The sequence below is a fragment of the Euleptes europaea genome, chromosome 2 (genome assembly GCF_029931775.1).
Source record: "Euleptes europaea isolate rEulEur1 chromosome 2, rEulEur1.hap1, whole genome shotgun sequence".
Taxonomy (NCBI): domain Eukaryota; kingdom Metazoa; phylum Chordata; class Lepidosauria; order Squamata; family Sphaerodactylidae; genus Euleptes; species Euleptes europaea.
The window spans coordinates 28,070,679-28,085,418 of NC_079313.1; the positions used below are offsets into that span (position 1 = coordinate 28,070,679).

At 41.0% G+C, this 14,740-nt stretch overlaps 1 protein-coding gene across 1 annotated transcript in view; it reads right to left on the bottom strand.

The window, feature by feature from the left end:
* EDEM3 (ER degradation enhancing alpha-mannosidase like protein 3) overlaps positions 1-14,740 on the bottom strand; it is a 43,951-nt gene that overhangs the window by 20,495 nt on the left and 8,716 nt on the right. The window contains exons 3-6 of the mRNA XM_056844004.1: positions 8,093-8,193; positions 7,038-7,077; positions 2,609-2,721; positions 1,792-1,945 (exon numbers count right to left, since the gene is read on the bottom strand). Coding sequence (XP_056699982.1) covers positions 1,792-1,945; positions 2,609-2,721; positions 7,038-7,077; positions 8,093-8,193 — 408 coding nt within the window. The remainder of the gene's footprint in view (positions 1-1,791; positions 1,946-2,608; positions 2,722-7,037; positions 7,078-8,092; positions 8,194-14,740) is intronic.

Here is a 14,740-nt window from a genome sequence, read left to right on the forward strand (position 1 = left end):
GAGGTCCCGCTTGGCCTGAGGGGAAACCATTGCTGCGAACGTCTCTTTGGAATCAGGCTCAGATCTCCCCTATCTACTACCATCTAAGCAACAATACAGAAGCAAGAATACCTACTCTTCTAAAATCTGAGTAAGTTACAAGAATCCTTTTGTTTTACCTGGATCTGGAAGTCTTGAAGGAGAAAAAAAAATACCTATTGAATCTGTATCTCCCCATCTGATCTTTGGATGACTCTTTGAAAATTAAAAACACTGGATAAACTGGCAGGATTTTTATTAAACTGATCGGTGGGTAGACTAAACAATCGGGACTCTTTGAGTGACATTACAGCCACCAATCAGAGACTGAGATGTGCAAAGGGGAGGGAGGAGGAGATTCCCCCCCCCCATTTCTGGGAAGACGCTTTCTGAGTAAACAAGTCTTCAAGCCACGTCTTATCCGGAAGCATCTGCTATTGTCTGCTATCACGAGAACACCACGGAATTTGAGACCGGAAGTGTGGCATTACTGTGTAACTGGCAAATATCTCCTGGGCAAAGTTCCTGGGCAAAAGGAAGTAACGGCAGGCTTGCGACTTTACATCCTGCCCCCCGCAACATTACTTTACTACCCACAACACAGGAACTGGTGATATACCTGTCTGGACTTTACCAATTAAATTTCAACAGAACTATTAGAAGCAGCAACCATGGAAAGTGTGATTAAACAGATGGATCGACTACTCTCTCTGACAAACAACATCTACAAACTTTTCAACCGGAAACGATGTAATTTTGGAAGATCTCAAGGATATAAAAGACCAAGTTACTACATTGAGATCGGAGATGGGAGAAGAAAGCTCTCCAAATGACAAACCATCAAAAGAAGAATTAAATTCTGCTAAGGAGCTGGAGAGCTACAATGGGCAACCAAAGGATATACATCTGCAAGAAGAAATTGAACCAATTCAGCTGACAACCATGGATTTGAATGTAAGAGACTTTGACTTTTGTTTGTATAATCTACCAGAGGAACTCTTCAATGTTAACTGGGAGAACTTAAAAGGGCGAAAAGCTGGAAACACAGGGATTTTTCTTTTCGCCTTAGGGATGGAAGAAACTACACCGCAGATCGACCATCACTCGTCAATTTCTGCAGAGGGAACTGTACTAACAATTTCCAAGGATGCTCTTCGATATTTAAAGCTACTCAGAAAAACAGGAAGATGTTGGAAATTCAGGATAAAGAGGCTGGTTCAAAGGGTCTAGATTTCTTGGGATTTAACTAAAAGGGACTGATTAATGGCTTGGCTTTGACAAAAACAGAATAATTAATGACATTAGCATAACAGATACCTATTAGATGTCTGGGAGAAATGGAGGAGTTATAATGATACTTATTCTTAAAGGAAGTTAAAAAATGATACCTATTATCTAATCCATTTTTTTATTATAAAATAGTGCTTTTTTCTATTCTTTCTTTCTCTTTTATTTTTTTCCTCTGTACTTGAATATAGAAAATTGTTATAATCGAAATAGCGACCACTAAGATTATGAGTAATATTAAATAAAGAACAATCTCTTATAAATGTTTGTAATAATATTAGGATTAGAATGTTAAACAAAGGAGATTACAAATAAATGACAAGATTGAGGGAGGTGTAGGGGAAGTCCTCATATTTATCTATATATATGTATTTTCAACAATTTTTTACTGGAATCTACAACTTGATGCTTACTTACATTGATTGTTGAATACTGTGTTTAACTAGTATGGAAAAACAATAAAAATTGTATTTAAAAAATACTTACTCTTGGATATGGGAGACCACTGGTGGTGTTAAAAGCTGGCAAGAGCTTGTAGCCCAACTGCTTTGCCAAGTGCAGAAGTTCCCCATTGTACCACTGCATGTCTTCACCCTTTTCTTTCAGCATGATTGCTACAGAGTGTCCACCTAGAAGCCCTCTAATGCAACAAAAGAGAATATATTTCAGGAATTACATTCAATTTATGAAAATACTGAGCTCAAACCTGGAAACACTTAAAAGACTGGTGCAGATATAAGGCCAGCCACTGTTGAGGTATCAGGAGCCTCTGCCTTTTAACTGGGGTTTAACCAGGGCTGGCAATGGCTAGACACAACTCTGAACAATGACAGAAGGGTGGGCTATTTCTGCCGAAGTATCAGAAACCAGGATATGATTTCCCATGGTTGAGGCTTCAATGACAGCATGGCAAATGGCCCCTCCTCATGATTTAGTAGACCAAGAATTATGCAAAACAGTAGATACTGTGCAAAACAAAGAAGAAATACATAAAACTGCTTTGACCCCATGATTACGTAGGTCAAAGAATAAGGATTGCCTTGAATTGTATGGATTTCCACTACTCTTAAAGGCTAACAGAACAAGTACCATATTTACCCAAAAGGAAGATGTAAGGTAAGATGCTCTCAAACAAAGGTTATACACAAAGTTTTTTTAAAAAAATTACTGTACATATTTGTATGCAAATGTATGTTAATCCCCTCCTTTTTGACAGCCCCCTTGTTCTTCCTCGCAGTACACAGTATTTTTAACCTCAAACTAGACCAACTGTGGTATGTTTTTTCTTCTGGCACGAACTTACCCAAGAACTCTTATGTTTGTCTCAAACACTGATACTACAATGTCATTGTCCAAATTAACATCTCTGATCACATTTTTAACAGCATCCTCAAACTCTTTGGTTTTATTCAATACCTGCAATATATATACACAAACAAACAAACAACTCCATTAAGCAATGAGTTCTGTGAAACTGATTTGCTGCACAAATCATTATAGGTTTCAAATGTTTATCAAATCAAAACTCAATAATTTCAAAACATGCAGAGGCAGTATATGTAAATAGATAAGAGACTGCATGGTACGGAAGTGCTTCTAGCCTAAATTATGCCAAATGCCAAGTCCAGTAGCAAACATAGGTTGATGATGGTATTTACCAAGGGATGCCACAGCTGGTCATGAGATCTGGAAACTCAAGAGGGGAGAGGAAACCTTCAAGCATATTCTCACAGAATGGACATTATTTTGATTAGCAAATCTACCGGGGCCATGGGATACCTGGTCATTTTTCCTACAAAGGGAATTCCTTTACTGACCTTATTCTGAAAGTAGACTGAACTTCAGAGCTTAATGTTTCGTGCCTGAAACGGTGTCTGGAGGTAGTTTTGGAGTGGAGGCAAGCGGATAAACTGAAGCTTAACCCCGACAAGACAGAAGTGCTACTGGTGGGTGGAAGGTCTGATCTGGGATTTAAGGTGTCACCCATTCTGGATGGGGTTGCACTCCCCCTGAAGGAACAGGTCCTTAGTCTGGAGGAGGTGCTCTTCGACCCAGGCCTACTGCTGGATAAGCAGGTGGAAGCTGTGGCCAAGAGCGCCTTTTACTCGCTTTGACTGATTAGCCAGCTGTGGCCTTTCCTAGACAGAAAAATCTGGCAGCTGTGGTACACACCCTAATTACATCTAGATTAGATCACTGCAATGCGCTCTACGTGGAGCTCCCCTTGAAAAGTGTCTGGAAACAAAACTGACAAATCAAACAAACAAAAGACCCAGTGAAGAGTTTCAAAAAAGGCAGGGATTGTATTTTTCATGTTTTTAAAGGTATAAATAGAAACTGTTTAGTTATAAGATTATACTGCATTCAACTATTATATGAACAAATTACATGCATTATATGGAAGATAACATTTAATTTTGGTCAGGATTTTCCAGACCTTTGTCTTTGGGTGAGATTCACCTTCTTCAACCACCAACTGTAGAACTCTTCTACCAAATTCCGCTTCAGTGTAAGAGCAGACATTAAGATGGTAATGTATGACAAACATGTGAAAAGATGACCACATGGCTGCCCTACAGATCTCTTCTACAGAAGCCTGTCTCTCGAAAGCTGTGTAGTGGCAGTGCTATGGACTGAGAGAGCTGTTATGCCTTCTGGCACCTGAATGTTACTTGCCTTATAGGCTTCCATGATACACTGTCGGATGGCGTAACTAATTGCAGCTCTACATACTTTCTTTCCTTTATTCGGAGCTGTGAGTGAAATAAATAGTGAGTCTTTCTTCCTTATGCTCTCTGTGCATTGAATATAAATGTTAAGGACACGTCATAAGTCCAGTGTGTGCCATTCCTCCTTCTGATGTTTAGGTTGTAGGAAGAAGGATGGCAGTTGTATCTCCTGTTGTTGATGGAAAGAAGTGTTTACTTTGGGCACAAACACACATGAACACATGAAGCTGCCTTCTACTGAATCAGACCCTTGGTCCATCAAAGTCAGTACTGTCTGCTCAGACAGGCAGCAGCTCTCCAGGGCCTCAGGCAGGGGTCTTTCACATCACCTACTTGCCTGGTCCCTTTAACTGGAGATGCCGGGGACTGAACCTGGGACCTTCTGCATGCCAAGCAGAAGCTCTACCACTGAGCCACGGCCCCTCCCATTTAAGACATTTAAGGTAAATCCTTTTATTAAAACTTCTTCTAAAGGGCTGAAAGGAAGATTATGAATTCTCTATCAATCCTAAAATGAGTTAACTTGAAACCAGTCATTTGACTTCAATGAGGCTTTAAGTCTACAAAATTACCTCTAAATGGTTATTAGGTTAGAGCAAGGAATATTATTTTTGTGGCAAAACAAAACCTCCCCAAGCCTAGGCAACTTCCTGATAAATGCAGTCTAATCCAGAAATGAAGGTTGCAGTATCTATACCACAACATTACTTTGAAACATTTTAATATGATTCAGAAATACATTCATATTTGATCCTACAAAAGCTATAATGTGACTAAAAACAGATCAAGCATGCATCAAGGGGCAAGGCAAAATTTTTATTATTTTGTCCAATTAGCATAAATTATTATTGCTTGTATTGTGTGATCCTAAGCAAGTAAAAGTCCTTTTAAATTCAGTGGGATTAACTTCTAAGAGGGCACAGAAAAGCAGCCTTAGAGATATATGCTACATGAGTAATTTATCTTCTATTATATTTACTTCATGTATACCCCCTTTCTCCCTAGTGGGACCTAAGACAGCTTACATTGTTCTCTTCAACTCCATTTTATATCCTCACAACAACCCTGCGAGATAGGTGAGGCTGAGCATGTGTGACTGGCCCAAGGTCACTCAGTAAGCTTCCATGACAGAGTGGAGATTCAAACTTGGAACTCCCAGACACATTAATTTTAAAAAATAGGTACAAAAGACTTGATTCTACTTCATTATTATTTCTGTACCTAAGCATACATGTGAAATCCCCTCCCCATTTACAGACTAATTCAATGATGTCATAAGTTTGTGTAAAGATGACACAACTTTGTATTTTTCATTGCACCAATGCATTTCCTTGATGGCAAATAGTGGTGTATTCGTTAAAGAAATTTCTCTCCCTACAAAGGTAGGGTCCAGCCTAAGAACAATCTTGTCTCTATGGAAGATGCAGAGGCATTTCAGCTAGGAGGGTTTCCAACTCCAAAACCCTTGATCAAGGTCACTAGGACCTTGGTGAACACTCTGGAGGCTGACAATAGTCCAAAGGTTAGTGCCCTGAATTGGAAGCGGTAGTTCGGGTACACAAACCGGAGGAATTTGCATTGGGTTGTGTGAATCAGCACATGAAGATAAGCTTCTTAGGAAGATTGATGTCATAAATGACCCCAACCTGAGAGCTTCTACAATGGACCTCAACATTTCCATCAGAAAGTGTTTGCATCCGATAAATCTGTTCACGTATTTTAAGTCCAATATGGCCCGCCAGTCTCCGTTCTTCTTTGGTACCATGAAGAACATGGAGTAGACACCCGAGAATCTTTCTCTTGGAGAGACCGACTCTATAGCTCTTATCTGCCTCAAGTGTTCTATGTCTGCCAGTGTCCTCACATGTTTCTCGGGTTTCTTGGAAGTTGGAGACTGTACGAACCGGTCCAGATGTACACTGAGTTCCTCTGTAATCCATCAGTATACATGGCACACCAATGAGACAAATAGTGCCCTCCAGGACCCTTTCAGGTTGGGAAACTGACATAGGAAAACACATATCTGAAAGAAGGTCCTCTTGGTGGACAAGACATGTCATGAGAACTGTTTAAGATTTAGTTAAGCTGCAAGACTGAGCATTTCCTGATGATTACCAAACCTTCCACTTTAGTGTTAATGTAAAAGTTAGAATGTTCAAAGTTCTACCACATCAGGTTGCCCACAATCAACTTAATAAGTGAGTTGGCTTAAACATCTTGCATAAAATGCACACTGAGCGCCCTAAACATGCTGGGGCTTTTCCATTATTTTCTATGAGTAGGGAACACTGGGCACCAAGAATAAACTGAAGTCTACTTCCAAAGGTGACCAGATTGGCATACTAAGAATGGGGGTACCAAGTTGACCAGGAAAAGATGAGCACTTGGTAACTCTACCATGCAATTTGTTCCAGATATTCAGCCAGCAACTCAGCTTGTTTACTATGCCACTCACTTCGCAACCCACTTTTAGCTGTTTGGCAATGCCAAAACATGTGTGGGCTTAGTTGCAAAATGGATGAATGTCAGAAACCAGCCATACATATTCCACGCCATATGTCAAACTCTGCATACAAAATGCCAATAGCTCCCACTAGGCAATCTCAATTTGGCAGGGGGGGAAAAGGCAGGGGGAGGGAGAAGGGAAGAAAAACAAGGAAATCAAATCTAAAGCAACAGGAGAGGAAATAAGGCTCCCATCTGGCAGCGCTGGGTGCACAAAAAATTAGAGTACTAAGCAGAGGAACCAGGCAGGTCAGGTTACATAGTAAGTAGTCTTGGATCCAGAATTGACCCCTCCCACATTCTTAGAGCAACGAACTTTTTTTTGTAGAAGTAGCACAGGTAAACAATAAAGTGCAAACCCAGTTAAGAGTGCCTTTCCCCCTAAAGCCAACACTGATTATAAAGTTCTTTGAGTATAATTTATGATCATTTTGCTTAACAAACATTAAACACTTCACAAACAAAATGATATAGAATGGAAGTCCAAGCAGAACCTACCACAAGAGTGTCCAACGTATCAATCAGTGTTAGGGAAAACCTAAGCAGGACAAAACAGAGAAAATTAAAACCCAATCTATTTTAATTTTTATGGCCCATTAATTGCAATGAAAATGAAAACATGTTTTGCAGAAGAAGGTAACATTCCCTCAATTGGTGATTTACATTTTCTTGGTTCTCCTGACTCATTGAGTTCAGCCACAGAGTTTACTGGGCCATTAGGTGTGAGCAAATTTATCTGAATAGGTCCTATGTAGAAACTTAATCCAGCCACTAGGAAACATAGCCAGATGCTTCTCTGTGCCAACACAACTGACTACCGTTTATCTTGAGGGGTGTGGGCATGCACATGTGTGAACACATATCACTTCCTCATAGGTTTTACGTAAGGTGGAGCATGGAAGCAACTGATTAAACACCTTTATCATAAGCCACAGCCTATATAAATAAATAACTACACAAAGAGGCCCTGCTGATGCAATCTCTCCATGACTAAAAAAGGGAAGACAAATCACATGAGCAGGGACCACTCATCTAGGTGTCTCTGCTGCCTGAAGGTTCTAACACCTGACAGGGGAGGCACCATATGCTTGTGCCTTGCTTCAACACCCAACTATGTGAATACCCTTACATGTTGGGGTCAGTGTATGAGCTGGAGGTTACTGGATGCTATTTTAGAAATATTATTACCAGCTCTTATTTGCTGTGAGCAGCTGGCCCAGCACTGTGAAGTGTAAAAGATACTAGTGGAGTCTATCTTGCAAACAGCTTCATAGCATTCCATTAGTTCACTTACCTACAGATTCCTGAGTTAATAATGCATTGTCAAAATGGCAAATGAATGTAAGAGTGGCAGTTTTCAAGTTGGGTCTAATTGCCAGACAATGGAATGTGTTCTTCCATTTTAACATTAACTCAACTGACTTCAATAGTTATTCATCCAGCATGTATATTAAAGTCAGCATGGCTTCTAAGCACAGTCCTACAGCATTAGATGTTTGACACAATAAGGTTTTGTTGACTTCATTTAAAAATAATCATTTTAAAGCACTAACTTCCCCAAGGCATCATCCACGTCCCCACGACTTGGTTCTTGACCCCGAACTCTTCCACGGCAAGTTAAAGGCATGAGTTCATCAGCTGGGTAGGCATGTTCCTATTCGGGGGTAGGGGGGGAGGAACACAGAAGAGCATAAATGAAAGAGGACACACAGGGTGTATGCATGGTTTTCTTTCATTGTTGAAATCTGCTTCTCCAGGAAGCAACATTGCAGAATGTTCTACACTCCTTCACCAGATTGGAGTAGCATTTACAAAAATGGTAAATTTGTCCAGATTTGTTCAGAAAGACACTCTGTGTCCTGTGCTGTGCCCTGCCTGCATACATTTCTCTGTGACCCCCCCCCCCACCCCCAGGTTCTGTATACCTGTTCTTATTGCTGTAGTTATTGAAAAATAGGGTGTGAAACCTTCACAGCATCAAAACTCAGCCCTGCAAGTGGCAGGATGGTGTTGCTTTACATAACATTGCCATACCTCACTTCTTAAAGCGGGCAGGTCTTAGTGTAGGCTGAAGAAAGTAGAGGAGCATGCACAGAACTACAAATGAGTAATGAAAAGTACCCCAAGGAAGGCAAGTGGAGGACAGCTTGACTGTGCAGAGTTACTCCAGTCTAAGACCATTGATTTCAATGAGACTAGACTAGAGTAACTCTAGTAACTAGAGTAACTCTGGGAGGGGCTGTGGCTCAGTAGTAGAACATCTGTTTGACATGCAGAAGGGCCCAGGTTCAATCCCCGGCATCTCCAGTTAAAGGAACCTGGCAAGTAGGGGTTGTGAAACACCTCTATCTGAGACCCTGGAGAGCCACTGCTGGCCTGAGTAGACAATACTTTGATGGGCCAAGGGTCTGATTCAGTATAAGGCGTCTTCATGTGTTACAAAGGATTGTGCTGCAACAGAGGTTGCCTGCTGTTTTCTGGGCAAACGCAAGAGGAAGGGGCTGTGGCTCACTGGTAAAGCATCTGCTTGGCATACAGAAGGTACCAGGTTCAATCCGCAGCATGTCCAGGTAAAAAGACCAGGTCACAGGTGATCTGAAAGACTTTTATCTGATACCCTAGAAAGCCACAGCCAGTCGCAGTAGACAACACTGACCTTAATGTACCAAAGGTTTTATTCAGTATAAGGCCGCTTCATGTGTGTTCAAACACCCCACTTCCTTGTTCTGGGATGGGCTCTCTGTTTCCTCCACTCGACAACTGAAGAGAGCCCCCCCCCCTTTGTGGGGGGCTATCCCTACCCAATACATAAGTGACCAACAAAGGTCTTTTATTTAGTAAAAGGCAAGAGTAAGAGAAAGGAGTGAGGTCACCAGTAGTTCCTACTACTGCATCTAATAGCCATTTGAATAGCCTGATCTCTTTAGTACCACCAAAACAAGTATTTCGAAACCCAACTTACACTTGGGCAAGGTTATGACCAAATATGCAGCTCACCTACTTTTCAGTTACTGACAAGAAATAACATACACAGCAAAACATACATGAATACTCCTTTTGAATGTGTCTGTAAAGTGGCATCAAATCACAGCTGACTCATAGCAACCCCTGGTGGGGTTTTAAAGGCAAGTGATTAAGCAGAGGTTTACCATTGCCTTCCTCTGCAGAGTCTGCCTTGGAGGTTTCCCTTCCAAGTACCGACTCAGTTTAGCTTCCAAGATCTGACAAGATCGGGCTATGCTATACCATACCATTTCACCCTTTATGAATACAAAAGCTCTATTTTTAAAGCAACTTGTCTTCTAACAAAAATTAACAGTAGCAAGCTTCAAAAAAATTACCACTTCACAGCAGCCTCTAAGTCTTAACATCAAGTACCTGACATTGGACACTTTACAAGTGTTCAAGTTCAACAAGCACAGACGTGCCTATTTGTTTACGTAATGCCCAGCATACGTGGCAAATAAATATCCTTTCACCTTTGAAGCCTCCAGGACATTTCAAGCATCCTGATAACCCAAACACTCCATGCCACGAACACGGAAAAGAAATCCAGTTTCTGATCTTCTACAATCACATCTTTGTTCTACGTATTAATCCCAGTTTACAAAGGAGGTTTCCCGCACAATACACGTTCTACCTTAAATGTGCCAAACAACTATGTCCAACATTCTATACACAATGGACATTAACCTGGGTTTAGATTCCAACTGTTGGATGAAGGCATTTTCACAAATTTATCTTTTATACTTCAGAGCCAATTCCAAGATACAAAGCATAAGCACACAGCGACAATATGAACAGTGTACATGCATATAATGTGCTTGTTGTGCAAGCAGCTAAGTATCAAGCCCACACATGTGTATTTAACAGGAAAAAAGAAGTGCTTTACACACATACACTGATTTTTTTTTGCAGGAAGTGGTTATCATTTGTACGCTTCTGTACAGAAGTAACTGTACTGCTAAACACTTTGGGTGCTCAAAATACTTCAGATAATCTTCTTGATAATCTTTAAAAGGTAATATTTACAGGTCTGAGGAAGGTCAGCATCATCCTCACTATGCAAATTATTGTAATTTTCATAAGGCCACCTAGTGAGTTTGTGGGTATGGCCACATTTGAGCCAGAAACCTTACATTCCTAGGCATTAATGCTAAGTTTTGAGTTATTTTAATTTACGGAGCAACACTCATTACTGGTATTAGCAGATTTCTCTCTCGGCGACAGTTCCCACCTATAAAAAGGATCACCTGTGTCATTGTAAGGGGATAAATGATACCTTACACCAGGGTGGATAAAAATCAATTATTAAAAAAAACCAGATTTTTTTTTTATTTAAATCAGATTTTTTTAAATTTAAATTGAATTTTTAAAAATAAAATGCGTTTGGAGGAAAAATCTACCTAAAGATAGTTTTCTATTTAAGATACATTACAGTGCAAAGGCTATTCATCAGGAAATAAGGATTAGTTTTTAATTATAAGAACATAAAAAAGCCATGCTGGATCAGACCAAGGCCCATCAAGTCCAGTAGTCTGTTCACACAGTGGCCAACCAGGTGCCTCTAGGAAGCCCACAAACAAGACAACTGCAGCAGCATTGTCCTGATGGTGTTCCAAAGCACCTAATATATTAGGCATGCTCCTCTGATCCTGGAGAGAATAGGTATGCATCATGACTAGTATCCATTTTTACTAGTAACCATGAATACTCCCCTCTTCCACGAACATGTCCACTCCCCTCTTAAAGCCTTCCAAGTTGGCAAGCATCACCACATCCTGGGGCAGGGAGTTCCACAATTTAACTATGTGTTGTGTAAAGAAATATTTCCTTTTATCAGTTTTGAATCTCTCACCCTCCAGCTTCAGCAGTTGACCCCGTGTTCTAGTATTATGAGGGAGGAAAGCTTCTCCCTGTGCACTCTCTCCAAACCATGCATAATTTCATAGGCCTTTATCATGTCCACCCTTAACCACCTCCTTTCCAGGCTAAATAGCCCTAAGCATTTTAACCGCTCCCCCTAGGGCAGTTGCTCTAATCCCCTGACCACTGAGAACTGACCATTGAGTCCTACTCTCTGCTTCCTATTTTTCAGCCAGCTCTCAATCCATAGGAGGACTTGTCCTCTTATCCCATGACTATGAAGTTTGCTTAGCAGTCTTTGGTGGGCGACTTTGTCAAAAGCCTTTTGGAATCCAAATACACAATGTCCACAGGCTCATTACTGTCCTCATGCTTGCTGACACTTTCAAAAAACTCTAAAAGGTTAGTGAGACAGGACCTGCCTTGCCCTTCTATATGCTTGACAATTCTACCTTTCATAATGCTTTCCATCAATTTACCTGGAACAGACATTAAGCTAACTGGCCTGTAATTTCCTAGGTCCCCCTGGAACCTTTTTTATAAATGGGTGTTACAGTGGCCATTCTCCAGTCCTCTGGTACAGAGGCTGATCTAAGGGACATGTTACATATTTTTGTTAGGAGTTCAGCAACTGCCCATTTGAGTTCTTGAAGAATTAAGTAGCATGAGGCTGTATATTTATGCAATGTTTAAATTTTTTGGTAAATGAATTCCATTAATCCATTCACAATGTCATGATCTTCCAGAGGTTTCTGTAAGACTATTTTTGGCAGTTTTTCTAATGAGAAGATATTATCACAGATGCTTGTTTTTGCAGTTTTCAAAAGTGTAAATTTGTGTCTGCAGAGATAACATGCCTCTTCTTCACAGCAAAAAACCTTACAAAACAAACATACAGAGTTGAGGAAAAAACCTTAATCCCATTGTTGCTTTGCAAATCTATACACACAGAATCAACCTCTTACCTCTTCAATGCTAAGTTCCAAGAGGTTCAGTGAATAGATTATTTGGAGTGGAATAGATCTGACAAGTAGCAAAGTGTGAAGAGGGAGGGGCAAGCAGTAATAATGAAAGTGCAACCTTATGAGCAGAATACTCCACAAGTCTTGGGATCTTTGTGTAATAATTGTGCAAGTCAGTTGCGTGCCTGTGCAACTCAGACTTGAGGCAAATGCTGAAGGCACTTCAGGGCTGGCAACCTCTTCCCAACCGGTGGGTTCCAACAACTGCACTAACACTTAACTACAGAACAGGCACTTTAATGCAGAAGCGTGGAAATAGTAACTGGGATCTGTAAGTCCTTGGCGAGAAATGCTTGCCAGTCAACTAATAGGCCCTTCTTCCCAGGGCTGGCCTGACACCGTCCAAACAACAAAGTCTCTACCTGGAACTTCAGTCCTGCAGCAGAAATCCCTGAAGTACTCCGCTCCAGTCCTTGGTTCCCCTTTTCCAGCTTTCCACCAACCTGTTTCTCCTCCTCGGCCTGTTCTTCCTGCCAGCCTGCTCCAGCCTAGGCCCACCAACTTTATCTCTCCTCCTCCCTCCTTCCCTCTGGAAAAAGGAAGGCCAGCCTCTCCAGAGCTAGGGCTGCTGGGAGATATAGCCCCTTTGAAATTCCATTGCATTTGTGTGTATATCCTGAGGTTTATCACAATATTATCTCCCTGGAAGAGAAAACCTATAATGCCTCAGGCCGTAAAAGAGACCCAGTTTGGGAATATTTTAATGAAGTTCCTCTTCCTCACAATAATTTTATAATTATCTGTCTATGTATTTCTAATAATGTAACCAAATCAGTAATTTTGATATAACTGTAAAAACTACTCTGAAAATTTATTATTCCAAAAACGAAACCTTCATCTGGTTGTAAATATTAAGATTATACCAGCAAGAATGAGTCTTTCTGTAAAAAACATGATTTAAATCAAGTCTTACTGACTAGTGATTTAAATCGATTTGATATAAATCATATCCACCCTGCATTACACAGTAGAAGTAGTGTTTTAAAACACTGACATTTTAGAAATTTATTCTTAAAAGGGTTGACGCATGTGAGAATTAAGCATGCACAAGAATTAAGTGTGCACAAGCAGTCTTAAAAGGCAGTTGTTTGCTGTGGGTGAGCAGGTGCAGATTTCATCAGAAAGTAAACACCAAAGCCCAGGAGTGAACACATTAAGACAAGCTCAGGAAGGATCACTGTATTTTCTGGCAGATGAAAGAATGACTTGCATTTAACCACAGTTTAGAACCCAACATACGAGGAAATCACAGCTAAAGCTGTTTGTCCACTTTCATTCCTAGTCCAGTCACCTCCAACAGCGGCCACCAGTTCCAAGATCAAAGCTCAAACACAGAGCACCAATATGAACAGTACATAGGCACATAATGTGCTTGTCGTGAAAGCAATTAAGAGGCAACCATCATAACGATGGGTCTGTCGATTCATACACCACGTCAAACAGTAGTGAGTACAAACAACCTTAAACCACAATCTTTCAGTCCTGCTTTGACCAGCCACTTGTGCAAACTAGGACTGGCCAATTCAGATCATAAAACTGCTTACATTGCCAAGCCCTCTTCATTAAGTATTTGCAAGATGCCTGAAGTGAGCCTATAAAGTACTTATAAAGACATCCATGCATGGTTACTCAGAAACAAATCCCACTGAGCTTAACTGAACTTATTCTGAAATAGCAGAGCACAGGACTGCAAGCCTGTTTCACCTGTTAGCTTAATTTCCAGCCAGGTTGCAGAGCACATTCAATTACCACAACACTAATCCAAATATCTTTAACAAGCAGTTTCCTGCCACTTTTTCTTAATATTATGGGGTTTGCTACATTTTTTATTATCATCTATATAATAGCCACGTGAGGCTCCCATCTACAGATATCTAAATCTGCGGATTGGGGCCACATTGACAGAACAGAGACTTTTCTTCAAATTTGGGGGAATCCCCAGGATTGCAGAAAAACCCCAAAGCTACTAAAAGGGGGGAGTTACAAAAAAAGCAAAAACAGAACAACTGACTGCGGAAGCACAGAGAACTGTTCTCTGAATGCAGGCAGGTGCACAAGGAGGAGAGTAGGAGGGAAAAGAGATGACTGCATGCTGCCGCAGACGACATGGAGGAATATAACGATGAGACTGCCAGCAGCTTCCAATCCCCCTTGGCCAAGTTTCAGACAGGCGAGGGAGAAGAGTCTTGGCTCACCCTCACCTCAGGGGGGGTAGGTGCAGGAGTTGTGGCTCCCCCCCCCCCAGGGCAACAATGACACAACCATGGCAGAACACACCACAGCTGTACTTCCCAAAACCGCAAAGCTCAGTCG